The sequence below is a fragment of the Urocitellus parryii genome, chromosome 4, assembly GCF_045843805.1.
Source record: "Urocitellus parryii isolate mUroPar1 chromosome 4, mUroPar1.hap1, whole genome shotgun sequence".
NCBI lineage: Eukaryota > Metazoa > Chordata > Mammalia > Rodentia > Sciuridae > Urocitellus > Urocitellus parryii.
The window spans coordinates 76,689,225-76,704,307 of NC_135534.1; the positions used below are offsets into that span (position 1 = coordinate 76,689,225).

At 31.3% G+C, this 15,083-nt stretch overlaps 1 protein-coding gene across 5 annotated transcripts in view; it reads left to right on the forward strand.

Annotated features, from left to right (window-relative positions):
* Positions 1 to 15,083, forward strand: part of Tmem135 (transmembrane protein 135) — a 227,149-nt gene that overhangs the window by 16,389 nt on the left and 195,677 nt on the right. Inside the window, exons 2-4 of one of the 5 annotated variants that reach the window (XM_026401523.2) lie at positions 2,159 to 2,195; positions 7,824 to 7,951; positions 10,568 to 10,660. The exons of 2 other annotated variants lie outside the window; for them this stretch is intronic. In XM_026401523.2, the coding sequence (XP_026257308.2) occupies positions 2,159 to 2,195; positions 7,824 to 7,951; positions 10,568 to 10,660 (258 nt within the window). Of the gene's footprint in view, positions 1 to 2,158; positions 2,196 to 7,823; positions 7,952 to 10,567; positions 10,661 to 15,083 lie in introns of those variants that run through there. 2 more of the 5 variants (XM_026401522.2, XM_077797668.1) reach the window with 2 other exon arrangements.

The following is a 15,083-nucleotide window of genomic DNA, read 5'->3' on the forward strand; positions in this document are numbered from 1 at the left end:
TTTCATGTTGTCCCCCTACTTTTCATCTCACTTCCCCTTCCTCTACTGTTCTTCCTTTCACTTATCTATTTATTTGTTTTTGATTAGTTCTTTTTACTCATACATAAAGGTGAAATTTCTTGTAGTATATTTATATATGTACATAATATAATTTTTAAATAATTCACTCTGCATTTCTTCCCCATTCCTGTCCCTCTTCTCTCCCTCTCGATCTCCTTCTTCACTACTGGTATTTTCTAAATCTTTATGGTAACCAATCATCATCCTCCCCTCCTTCTTTCCTTATTTAACTCTAGCTTCCTACATATGAAGAGAAAAATTCAATCTTTGATTTTTCTGACTGCCTTATTTCTCTTAGCAGAATGGTCTCCATTTCTATCCATTTACTAGCAAATGCCGTAATTTCATTATTTATGGGTAAATAAAACTCAATTTTGTAAAAATATCACAATTGCTTAATCCATTCATCTATTGACCCAATAATTTAGCTTTTGTGAATTGTGCTGCTATAAACATGGAGGCTGTATTGCTATAGTATGCTGATTTTAGTTCTTTTGGATAAATACAAAGGAGTGGGATAGGTGGGTTATATGGTAGTTCCATTTCGAGTTTTTTGAGGACTCTACCTACTACTCCTTTCCAGAGTGGTTGTAGTAGTCTGCAGTCCCACTAAGAATGTAAAAGTGTGCCTTTTCTCCTACATCCTTGCTGGCATTCATTATTGTGTTCTTGATCATTGCCATTCTGACTGGAGTGAGATGAAATCTCAGTGTACTTTTGATTTGAATTTCACTAATTGCTAATGATGTTGAAAAATTTTTCATATATTTTTTGGCCATTTGTGTTTCTTCTTTTGAGAAGTTTGTGTTTAGTTCTTTTGTCCATTAATTGATTGTGTTATTTGTTTTTTTGGTGGTAAGTTTTTCTCTTTATATATTCTGGGTGTTAATCCCCTGTTGGATGAGTAGCTGTGCCTCTGATTTTTGACCCATGCTTGGAACACTGTGAAAATATTTGTTAATGTTTTAGATACTTTGATGTTTATAATTTTGGAGTATAGGTCTGAGATCTATCTCAGATTAACTTTTGTGTATTATATGAAGCTCAGAACAAAGTTAACTTTTCCATACAGATATCTAATTCCTACAGTATCATTTCTTTTTTTTTTAATGTGTAATTTTAGAAGTGTTGTAAAGGAGCCCCTTGTGTGATTCAATTTAACCTCTTTAGTTAAGAAATGAGGAAATTGAAATCTCAAGCGTATCTAAGCAAGGATTTTTCATAGAAAAAGGTTAAGAGGTTAAAAATAAAATATTTAAGGTTAAAAATCAAATATTTTCCTAGCACCATAAAAAAATCAAATCTCCAAATTATTTTGTATTATGTCCTTCTGATATTTTATTCCCTATTCACATTGTTTTGTATAATAATAATTATGACTTTCACACACTTATTCCTGTCTCCCTGATATTATAAATTAGAACATATGTGGCTAGTTTTTTGTTGATGTGACTAAAATATCTAACAAGAACAATTTAGTGGAGGAAAAGTTTATTTTGGCTCACAGTTTCAGAGGTTCAATTTATGGTTGATCAATTCAATTGCTTTGGGCCTGAGGTAAGGTAAAACATCATGGCAAAAAGGCCTGGTGGAGAAAAGCTCCTTAGATCATGCCAGTCCAGAAGAAGAGAGAGAGGGAGGAGCTAAGGGATAGTATAATCCCAAGGTCCTGTCTCCAAAGATGTACTTCTTCCAGCCATATCCCACCTGCCGATCACCTAGCAATCCATTCAGATGATTAATTCTTAAAATGGATGAATCCACTAATTAGGTTACAGCTCCCATAATCTTAAGCATTTTACCTCCTGCATTAACACAGGAGCTTTATCGGGACATGTTATATCCAAACCATAACAATACGTTTTTTGTAGGAAGTATGGAATATATTCAAAGCAAAAAGGCAACAAAACAAAACAAACAAAACAAAAGCAAAAGCAGTAAACCTCCAGCCCCCCACAGAAAATTAAAAATAATCTCTTTTCCATCATTCAGTGATAACTAATTCATAACATCCTAATATTTGTCCTATATGTTCATTATAAATTATTGTTTTGTAGTCTGTCTTTTGACATTATATATTTTGATTTTATTTTTCTAGGATATTAAATAGTTTTCCAAAACAAGACTATATTAATGTAAGTAAATAAACATGGGTGTGTATTTTACCTACAGTTGTATGGTGTACCTTATTTTTAGCTAAATCTTTATGTATGTTTAAATAAATTATAAGGAATTAATATGGAATTATTTAGTCAAAAGCATATGAACATTACAAAGTCTTTAATATAAAATGTGATATTTCTGAAGGTGTCTGATTATCTGATTATGCTTTTATACATGAGGAAAGGGCTTTTATTATTAGCTATCACAATTACTAGAATGTTTGGTTAGATCAGTGCTTCTGAACCTTTTTCACATTGTTGCATGCTCTGGTATACTTAGAAAACTATAATAATGGGTGGCATGCTGAGAAAACTGAGGTGGTGATCACCCTGTTTTGTACCCCTATCTTGGCTTAGCAATTTACAGTGCTGAGAAGATTAGTTTTTTAGCCACTGGTAAACCTTATTGTAAGCTCTGGGTTAGAACACAGTGATCATGTTTTGTATAAGATATTCCCTGTATCTTGCAATAGACTATAACTTTTTTCTAACAATATTGTAAATATGTAACATCTATCTACTTTACTGTTAATAGACATTTAGGTTATTGTAGTATTTATAATTACATATAGTATTATGAATATATCTTTTGGCAGAAATAAGCACTATTGCTTTTGGATATTTTTTCCAGAAATACAATTGCTGGGTCCTATAATAGATAGATAAACACTTATTTTCATTAGATACTGTCAGTTTTCCAAAGTAACAGCCATTTTACAATGTCACCAGAAATATTTGAGAGTTGTGGTGCCTTTCATTCCCACCTGCACTGTACATTATCTATCCTTTTCATTTTAGAAGTTCTGGTGGGTGTGTAGTGGTATTTCATTGTGCACTTCTCTGATGACTAATGGTGCTAAGAATATTTCATATGCCTGTTGGCTATGTGCATAAACTGTTTTTAAAGATAAATTGACCTTTTTATTATTATTTTGAGATAATTGTGATTCACATGCATTTGAAAGAAATTATAGAGATCTTCTTCCAATGCTGTCATCTTGCAAAACAATAATACAATATTACAATAAAATATTACCATGTATACAGTCAAGACACAGAACATTTCCATGATGGCAAGAATCCCTAGTTTTGTCCTTGTAGAGCCATACTTACTCCCCTTCTATTTACCAATATCACCTTAATCCCTTAACTACTGAGTTATTTTGCATTTCTATAATTTTGTCATTTCAAGAATATTATAGGAGTGAATCATAAAGTATGTCTCCTTTGGGATTGGCTTTTTCACTCAACATAATTTTCTGGAAATTCATCAAGGTCATTTGATATATCACTAGATTGGGCCTTTTTATTGCTGAGTACTATTTACTCCATGGAATGGTTATATCATGGTTTGTTAAACTGTTCCCCTGTTGAAGAGCACATGAGTTGTTTCCAGTTTGGGGAAAAAACTGAACAAAAGTGCTATAAATATTTGTGCCCAGATTTTTGTGTAAACATAAATTTTCATTTCTCAGAGATAGTACCCAGAACTACAATTAGAAGTCATATGGTAATTGCTTGGTTAGTTTTTCAAGAAACTTCCAAACTGTTTTCCAGAATGGCTTTATCATTTCACATTTGGACTATCAATGAAGAGGTGAACTAGTTCTCTAATGTCCTGCTAGCTCGAATTTGGTGTTGTCACTGTTTTTTTTATTTTAGCCATTCTGACAATTTTATAGTGATAGTTCATTATAGTTTTAAATTTGCAATCCTCCTGCCTCAGCCTCCTGAGTTGCTGGGATTATAGATGTGTATACCAAGCTTGGTGGTTATATATGATCTGTATGTTTTTGTGTAGGGAAATGTCTGTTCATTATCTTTTGCCTGTTTCCTAAATGGATTGTGTTTTTTAATGTTGAGTTTTAAGATTTCTATATTTATTCTAGATATTAACCTTTATTAGCTATGTGATTTGCAAGTATTTTCTCCTATTCTGTAGCTTGTCTTTTTGTCCTCCTAATAGGTCTTTCAGAGAGAAAAAGTTTTAATTTTGATGAAGTTCAGTTAATCAAATTTTCCTTTTATGAATTATGATTTTAATGTCAAGTCTAAAAACTTGTTATCTATCCTGTGGCTATAAGGTTGTCTTCATTTTTTTTTCCTAAAAGTTTTGTGGTTTTATATTTTACATTTATGTCTATGATTCATTTTGAATTAATTTTTGCACAAAGTGTAAGTCTTAAGGTTTTCTTTTTTCTCTTTTCTTTTTTTAATGTATGCCCTCTTACTCTAGCACCATGTGTTGAAAAGACTATCTTTCTCCCATGAACTTGCTTTTGTACATTTGGAAAAATTTAACTGTATTAACTGAATATATTTCCATGAATTTATGAGTTCTCTATTCTGTTCTATTCATCTATTTGTCCATGTCTGCCAATATTACATGGTCAGATACTGTAGCTATGTAACAATATCTTAAAATCAGACTTATTTCTTCTTTTTAAAAACTTTTTTCAAAGCTATTTTAATTCATTTGCTTTTCTTTATAAATTTTAGAATACTCTTGTCTGTATCTATAGAAATCCTTGGATTTTGATAAGAATTGTTAGATCTGCCTATTAATTATTTAGCTTATATTTTATTTATATATTTTTATTAGTTTATAATTTATGACATTTTTACCATATTGAATCTTCTAATCCATGAACATGGAAATTGCTGTATTTATTTATTTATTTATTTGGTGCTGGAGATTGAACCCAGGGCCTTGTGCTTGTGAGACAAGTACTCTACCAACTGAACTTTATCCCCAGCTCCACACTGAAGTTTATAAATATTTCTTTAGAATTTTTTTTTTAAGTTTGTCAATGGAACTTTATTTATTTATATGTGGTGCTGAGAATTGAACCCAGTGTCTCACACATGACAGACAAACTCTCTACCACTGAGATACAACCCCAGTCACTATAGTTTAGATCTTGAATATTCCCCAAAGGTCCATGATTTAAGGCTTGGTCCCCAGTCTAGGTTGCTATTTTGAGGTAGAAGACCTTTTAGTAGGGGCAGTCTAGTGAAAGGAATTTAGATTATTGGCCATGTACCTTTGAATGTGATTATTGGGTCTCTAGCCACTGCCTGTCTTTCTCAAGAAGTGAGCAGTTTCTTCTGCCACATGTTCCTACCCCAGAAACCAAAGCAATGGAGCAAACTGACCATTGATTGAAACTGTAAGCCAAAATAAACTTTTCTTCCTTATAAGTTATTTATTTCAGACATTTTATCATGGTAATGGAAAGCAAGCCAAAATAAACTTTTCTTCCTTATAAGTTATTTATTTCAGACATTTTATCATAGTAATGGAAAGCTGACTAATACAGATTACCTCTCCACTTATGTACATCTTCTTTTATTTCTCTCATTAGTGTTGTGTATTTTCAGCATACAAATGTTAAAAATGTGTTGGAAGATTTGTACCCAAGTATTTCATCTTTTTGAGGAGTTATAAATGTCATATTTATGTGTATGTGTTCATTGCTCTTACATAAAAATGCTATTGATTTTTGGATATTTTATCTTGTATCCTCTGATGTGTAATTACTTGAATGTATAACTCTGCCAGTTTCTGTCCATTGTTAAGTCTAAAATAAAGACACATTGCATTTGAAATCCTGAAGATAAAAGAAACTGAGGCAATGGCTGAGGATGAAGGAAGAATTAAAAATGACACCAACATTTTATTCCTATTTGGGATAGGGAATTCAGAAGTAAAAATGCATTTGGGAAATACAATGAATTGTCCTTTGGACTCTTTGATTTTTTGGTGTTCATTGAATATCTATACTGACATGCCCAGTACACATTTAAAGTATGGATTTACATTTTAGGGGACAGGTTAGGAATTCCTACATTCAGATGATAGGTGATACTATGGGAGAGAGCACATGTAGAATGAGTATAGAGACTTGATAGCAAATTGCTAAGAAGGAATAGCCTTTAGGTAGATAATTGAGAAATGAAAAGAATGTACTTTCATAGAAACTTCTCACCTGTTAAAATTCTACCTGTCAAGATTCATATTAAAAGTCCAGTTAAATCTTCCTGACATTATCACTTGCCCTTCCCAACTTCCTCCCGTATGTCTCTTCTTGTAACATTTCCCATACTGCCAAATTTTAGGTTATTATATATGTTTTTGTTGCTATCAAAATTTTATATTCCTTGAAAACAAGGATTAAGACTTATTCACCATTGTTTTCCATATGTTGAATTAAAATAGGAGGGGGTCAGTTTCAGAGACTTCAAGGGGGTCATCAGAAGAACTTAGAAGAGGCCATTAGATTTGTTGATCACTGACCTTAGGGAAAGTGTTATCTCCAGAAAGATAGGGAGTGAATGGAGAGTTTTCTTGTGCTGCAGTCATTTTTGCCTTTTTTTTTTTTTTTACACCTCCTCAGTCATTCCCTGATCCTGTTCTAATACTCATTCCTTTGATATACTGTTTCATTGTGATAAAAAGGTATTCCTTCTCATGACTTGTGAGAATTCTATTCTTCTAAATCCAGCTTATGTCCCCTTTTCCATGAAACTTCTGCCTACTTTATATTAAATTCACTTTGCTAAATTTCTGTGGTACCTGTGAATTTAAGAATGATTAAGTATTATTCCTAATACTTAATCATTCTTAAATATCTATAATCCACATTTTGAGCATATTGTGATTTATTTTGTTTTATTTTTTATAACATTAAAAGTGTGATCAATAACTAAATATCATCTTTTTATTTTGATATATTGCTAGGGAAATTAGCCATTAAAATAATTAATAAATAAATAATAGTTAAATAATTAAAATTCAAAGTTTTCAATTTAAATTTAAAAGCTATGTCATAAAGACTGAGAGGTTGATTTCTTTTGAGATTGCATTCATTTTATTGAGTTTAATTTTGCAGTTGTCTGCACAAGTAACTTGAAGCACACCATGAGTTTGTGGGCTCAGATATATTTCAGATGAAGTTTTCTCCTCTTCATCCTCCCTCCTTCCCCCAGCACTTTGGTATATTTGGTGTATAATAAAAGATTACTGTCATAATCTTCTGCAATTCTCTGTCTAGGTATTATTCTTTCTGTATTCTAGGGTCATGTGGTGCTTACCTGTGTTATTCTTATATTCTTAGTAATGGTTTATTTGATCGTTTTACATGGGCTCCAGGAAGCCAGAAATTATTAACTTTGTTAATTTTGTATTTCTATCATTTTTTCCCTTATAATAGTCATGTTTGAATAACTGAATAATTTCTTTTTCTGTTTTCTATCCTTAAAATTCTCTAATAATGGTAGGCTTGTAAAATCTGTAATGTAGTTTTGTTATAGCATCATATTTTATTAGAATTTTAATTTTTTTTCCAGTTTTCATTTTTTCAGTTTAATATGTTCATTACATGATCCAAGTTGTAATTTCTTGGTGTGTATTTTATCCTTAGTAAATTCAAGTATCTCCTTTCTGTCCTTGAAATTATATTTTTATAAAGGAGCAAGTACAATGCCATAGTTTTTACTTTTATTTTTAAATACATGTTTTATTCAGTAGCTTCCACATAAGAGCTAATTTAAGCTAATAATAGTTGTTTGGATTAAACAAAAAAGCCTTTCTCTTTCCAGATTGCAGCAATTCTCCGGAAACGAAAATTAGACTATTATTTGTACAAACTACTCCCTGAGATCCTACAATCTGCTTCATTTCTGACTGCTAATGGGGCCTTGTATATTACTTTCTTTTGCACTTTAAGGTTGGTACTCAAAATCACCACTAGATATTAATACAAATTCTGTTGTTGAAATGGAAACAAACAGATGTTTATATAACCATTGTGTAGGTCACTGCTTTTATTTCTATTTTTTTAACCCTGTGAAATGACATTTGTTTCAAAGATAGTTTATAAAATCAGAAGCTGCTGGGTTCAGTGGAGCTTCCTGTAATCCCAAGGCTCTGGAGGCTGAGGTGGAGAATTTCGAGTTCAAAGGCAGCCTCAGCAAAGGCGTAAGCAACTCAGTGAGACCCTATCTCTAAATAAAATAGAAAATAGGTCTGGGATGTGGCTCTGTGGTTGAGTGCCCCTGTGTTCAATCTCTGGTATTCCTCTCCCCACCCAAAAACAAAAACCAAAAACCAAAACCCAAAAAACCGGAGCTGTGGGCTTCTTGGTCTCAAGATATTATATATATTTCAAATTATTAGCATGATTATATAACAAAAATACTTTTGTATATTATATATTTTCTGAGTTCTGTTTTAATTTCAATTTGTTAATTGGAATTTCTTAGCTCTTTAGTTTCATAAATCATGCATTCAAAGTGACCTTGATATAGGTTAGGGCAGTGAACAAACTTCAAAAGGAATACAAAATGCATGTGTTTATGAAAAAAAAAAAAGTTAACTCCTGATATAGCCTATTGCTGGAACGTTTGGTTCTGATTCAGTTTTGTAGCATTACCTGTGCTTCATGCTAAAGCATTATAGATGCAGATAGAATTTAGTCTTTTGAGTACTGTGACAAACCTAACATTTATTACATACTTACTTTTTATATTTTCCACCACACTGAGTGTTAAAAATAAACTATTTTTTATTTGTCAAGTTGTTGCCCAAAGTAGTTCTATATATTTTAACTGCAATTAAATATTTAATTTTCAAATATCTTTTATAGACTTTTCCTCAATGTATTAGTATTTGTAAACTTTTAGATGATGAAGAAAATAACTGGTGGTGTTTTCATACTGTTAAGCAAATCATGTCTTTAAATTGACATGAAAATCTATGTAAGGAATTTTCTTCATCATGTGGTCTCTGTAAAGTTTCAAAGACTTGTTAAAGCTCTAAAATAAAGTTATAAATAATAAGATTTTAAAAAATTGCACCAATTTGCTATTGCAGCATATTTCTTTATGTTCTGTGAACCTGTTTGGTTAAGTTATAGAATCATAAAATATTTATACTTAATAATTATTTGTGTGATATATTATAATTAACTATTATTAAGATAACATCCATGGTCTTCCTATAACTGATTCAATGAATTTATTTTAATTTTCCCTTAGATTTTATATTCAATAAGTCCTTTGTGGATTTTATATTGGAGGGAAAACAACCTCTAGTGTTCTCAGGCAGGTTTGTGTTGTCCATTTTAGAAATACCTAGGTTAAGTATTTACGGTAGTTTTTCCAGTCCTTAAGATCTATCTGTTGTTTTTTTGTTAAATTTTTTTTTGTAGTTGTAGATGGACAGAATGCTTTTATTTTATTTGTTTATTTTTATGTGGTGCTAAGGATCAAACCCAATGCCTCACACATGCTAGGCAAGCGCTGTGCCATTGAACTACAGCCATAGTCCTTGTCCATCATTTTTAATCCTAATCTCTCTATTTTTTTTCCTATCATGCATCATTTATCAATTGGTCCACTTTGTTCAGATAATTTCTGATAATTTGTACATATTACTTTCCCTTTCTTAGAAACATTGTTTTTTTTTTTTTTTAGAGAGAGAGTGTGAGAGAGAGGTAGAGAGAGAGAGAATTTTAATATTTATTTTTTAGTTTTCAGGGGACACAACATCTTTGTATGTGGTGCTGAGGATCGAACCCGGGCTGCATGCATGCCAGGCGAGCGCTACCGCTTGAGCCACATCCCCAGCCCAGAAACATTGTGTTTAAGGAAGAAGAGTCTTCCTAATGTTTCCAGATTTCTGTTTTTTTTTTTTTTAACCTCTTTAAAAACTCAAGCAGCTGATGGTCATATATAAAGTTCAGGGCACTATTCTAATACTTTGAGTTCCTCCTGTGTGCCCTGTGTGTTGCTGAGAAATATCTTAAGTAGTCCTCACAATAGCTCTAATGAGACAGGTAGTATTATCATTCCTACATGATAAATAAAAAACCCAGAAGATTTGCATAGCCAGTAGGTTTACATTGAAGGAATGCCTGAATAAACATGATTGACTAAATTATTAGAAGGAAATTAGGTTAGAAGACTAGCAAATCCATTAGTTTGGTATTGCAGTGGCCTTTATAAAAGATGTTGGAAGACTTAACCAAGACGGACTGTAGGTTGGAGAGAAATTTGAGAGATGAATTGTATATGCAGTAATTTAAGGGCATGATTTAGTATATTGGGTAAGGGAAATAGGAAGCTGAAAATGACTCTAAGTGTCAAACATAATACATGGTTAATTGTTGATGCCACTTGGAAAAATAAAAGAGGAAGAACAAGTTTGCAGGGTTAGGGAAGAGAGACAATGAGTTTGGTTTTGGACATGCTGATTTGAAGTATAGAGGGTAGACTAAGAAGGGAAACTTGACTGAAATGACCAACTAGGAATTTCATACAAAAATTCCAAATTTGAATTTCAGGAAGATACTTGGAAAATTCTACTCATGGACTCCTGGCTTTGGTGCCGCTTTACCAGCATCTTATATGGCCATTCTAATTGAAAGAAAAAGCAGGTAAAATTCTACATATCTACTGCATATCTAATAGAACTGATTACCCATTCTCTACTTCAACTAGAGTTATTATTTTTTTTGCTTATCTCTTATTATAGTCCATGAATGAGCAATATTTTCAGACATATTTTTTCAATTCTGCAGGTGTACTTGAATAAAAATTAATTTTATATTATTATTTTTATTATAAGTTTATAAAATATAAAGTTTGATATTTAGAGCAATAATACTCATTTGCTTCTCTTTTACTAAAAAATTAGAGGCTTCTATAATATGGCCTACCTAAAACATGGTATATGCAAATTCATGAATGATTTTTTTCTATAGCTATAATACCATTATTACACCTAACAAAATTAATAATAGCTTTCTATTATCATCTAGATCTATACTTTGTTTTAGGATCATTGAATGATCTTTGTTATATGAATTATTATTATTTTTAAGGCATCCTGGCATGAAAAAGTATTTTGATTTTTCAGGAACTTGGAATTTTCTTTGTGAATTAATAAGATTTGTACTGAATGCTACAAACTTATATAATCTGTTCAATCATTTAGTTGAAATTAAAGTTTTTGTAGAAGAGACTGTCATCACATGAGTAATTATTTTATTGTTGAGAAATTATCCATTTTTGTTCCAGGGAATCAAATGGGATCATGGGTTTAAACTTCTTAATTTATAAAGATGGTTACTGTAGTCATTGATTCCATTTTAGAATATGAATAGATCTCAGATAACCAAATATTTACTTAAATCACCTAAAGCCATTCTTACTGCACTTTTGTAAATGTAATGTTATCTAAATTTTTGCAGTTCTCTGGTTTATCAGAATACTTATGGATTTGTTAGATTTACTAAGTTCAAAGAGATGGTGGATGTTATAGCCTCTGAAAAACCAAGTCGGCAACATCAGGAAAAAAATCCTTTATCTTAGAGGACAGTATGGGGTGGTAGCTAAAGTGTGGATCTGGAGCTGTACTGTGTGGTTTTGGCAGTCTGGCTGTGCCACCTAATTTGTCACCTCTTTGGCTTATTCCTTACCTGAAAAATGGAAATAGTGATAATGGATTTGCTAGGTTGTTTAGATAACTGAGTTAATATGTGTAGTTTTACACTTCACTTAGACTGGTACCTGCACTTAGTTAAGTATTATATATGTGTTAAGTATTATAATTTTGTTCCCCTCTAAGTAATAAGAGTTCTTCTGGTGATTGTAACTTCCTGATCATTTCAAAACATGAATGTTGGTTTTGAAAATATATGCTAAAAATTTGTGTCACTCATATCAAACTTTAAAAATCCTTTAAATGAAGTGTGCTATGATTTACTTACTTTTAGTACTTACATGATCACTTTTGTAGTTATGTGCTTACTTTTCGACAGAAACTCTTTGTAACCATTAACTAGAGTCAACAGTTAACATTTGACCATTTTCACTTTATTTGTATGTGAATATAGGTTTATGTACGTAGGTTTGTGTGTGTGTGTGTGTGTGTGTGTGTGTGCACAACATGTAGAAGCATGTTGTAGGAATCACCCTGCTTTAATCCTAAATACTTTGGCATGTGTCTCCTAAAACAAGGATATTTTGCATAATTATAACATTATCACACATAAGAAAATTAATAATTATTGCTTAATGCCAACTAGTTCATATTGTCCTAAGATGGCTTTTATCACTCTTCTTTGAATCAAATTGTAGTCAAAATTTATGTATATTGTTATATTTTCAACTACTTTTTCTACTTAATTTTTCTTCATAGAATTGATTTATTGAAGTGATCAGGCAGTTGACTCGTTGTATATAATACATTTTTAGTTTCATCTGAGTTGTATTCTCATGGAATAATTTGTTCATTTATTTAGTGAATTTTCTGTAAACTTGAAACTTGGTCTAAAACCTTGATTAGATTCAAATTAAACATTCTTGATAAGAGTATACTTTGTAGATGATGCTGAGGTCATCAAAAGGTTCATTCATAATTCCATGGTTCTAAGTTGAATATGTGATGAAGGTGGTGATTACCACATATTTCCAATACATTGATTATTTGTGGTGAATTAGATTCATGGATTTGCAGGAATACATCAGTATTTGTGAGATCAGCTACTAGTTGTGTGTGTGTGCATATTGTTTATCATGCTTGGGTATTATATTTACTTCATAAAATATATCATCTTCTTTCTCTTTCTTTGTTCTGGAGTAGTTTAAGTAGCAATGAATTTTCTGGCCTTTGAATGTTCCTCTGTTAAATCTCTTGGGCATGGTGATTCTTTTAGGTGGTAGTTCCTAGAAAAAGTTATAAGTTTCCTCTATGGAAATTGTTCTGTTTAAACTTTCACCTCACCCAATAAAGGGCTTTAGCAACTTTCTCCAAGAGCCAAAATTATCTATTTTTTAAAAAATATTAAATTTTCAGAAATTTTTCATTTTAAAAGATTTTGATATTTATTTACGTGAAGTTGAATAAAGTCTGTTATGACTTGAGTAAATTATCTCTTTTCTATGTTTTTCAACTTATTTTATATAATTCTGCCATTCTTATTTTTATTAAGTTAGTAATTTGTTGATATTCTTTCCCAGTGAATTATTTTGTTTATTAATTCTAGGTTTTTTTTGTTTGAACCCCTGAACTGGGGATTAAATCCAGGTCCTCATGCGTGCTAGTCAAGTGCTCTACTACTGAGCTTCCCCCAGCTCTCTTTTGGTGTTCTAATTCAATTCTTGTTTATATTGTATTTTCCTTTTACTTTATTTTTGCTACTTTGCTTTTTTATAACTTTTTTAGTATAATGCTATTTGTTTTTTTGTTTCATTTTTTCCACATTTTTAAATTTGTGTATTACAGTTGTACATAATGGTGAAATTTGTTGTTGCATATTCGTACATGTACATAATATGAGAGTATAGTTTGGCCAGTGTCACTCCCCTGCATCCCCCCTCCCTCAGCACTTTCTACTTCTTGGTCCTTTTGATTTCCTTGAAATCCACCCCCACCTTTCTTTTCCTTTTTCCTCTCTAGCTTCCCAATTTCTCTCTAGCTTTCATGCATGAGAGAAAACATATGAATCTTGACCTTCTGAGTTTGGTATGTTTTGCTTAATATAATGGTCTCTAGTTCAATCCTTTTTCCTACAAATGACATAATTTCATTTTTTTAAATTGCTGAATAAAATTCCATTGTATGTATGTGTGTGTGTGTGTGTGTGTGTGTGTGTGTGTATACCACGTTTTCTTCACCCATCCATCTGTTGATGGACACCTAGGCTGATTCTATAGTTTGGCTATTGTGAATTGTGCTATCAACACTGGGTATGAATATATCACTGTATTGTGATTACTTTAAATCTTGATGATAAATACCAAAGTGTGGTATAGTTGGGTCAATGGTGGTTACATGTGTAGTCTTTGAGGAACATCCATACTGGTTTCCATAGTAATTTTACTAATTTATACCAACAGTGTAAACGTGTTCCTTTTTCTTGACATCCTCTTCAGCATTTATTATTATTTATATCCTTGATGACTGCCATTCTGACTGGTATGTTATGAAATCTCAGTGTAGTTTTGATTTGCATTTCCCTAATTACTAATGATGTTGAACATTTTTTCATATATTTATTGGCCATTTGTATTTCTTTTGTGAACTTTCTGTTTAATTCATTTGTCCATTTATTAATTGAGTTATTTGATTTTTTTTTGGCAAAAAGTTTTTGGAACTCTTTCTGTATTCTAGATATTAATCCTCTGTTAGAAGAGTAGCTAACAAAGATTTTCTTCCATTCTGTAGGTTGTCTTTTCATATTCCCAGTTGTTTCCAATTGCAGATCTTTTTAATTTGATGCTGTCTTATATATTAATTCTTGGCATTATTTCCTAAGCTTTAAGGTTCATACTGAGAAAGTTGTTGCCTGTGTGTATATGCTGGAGTGTTGACCTTATGTTTTCTTCTAGGATTTGTTTTCAGTTTTTAAGTTATATTACTATTAGTATTTAAGGCTCTAAATTTTCTTCTGATGTATGCTTTAATTGTATCCCATAGATTCTTATATGTAGAATATTCATTATCATCATTTTCTGGAAATTTAACAATTCTAGTTTGTGTTTCTCCTTTGATATAAGAATCATTTTGTAATAAGTGAATTTGTTATCAATTTCTAGTTTTAATGCCTTCTTACCTGAGAATATTATTTATGATATTTTTTCTTTATGGAACTTTATAATAAAGTTTTCTTTGTTGCTTAATTTATGCCCAGTTTTTGTGACTGTTTTATGAATGCTTGAAAAATAGTGCATTGTCTATTATTAAAATTAAAATTGTCATAAGATCTATACTATTATGTTATTTTGGTCATATCTTCATGCTAGTTTGTTGCTGTGAGCAAAATATCTGACAAGGTCAACGTAGAGGAGGAAAAA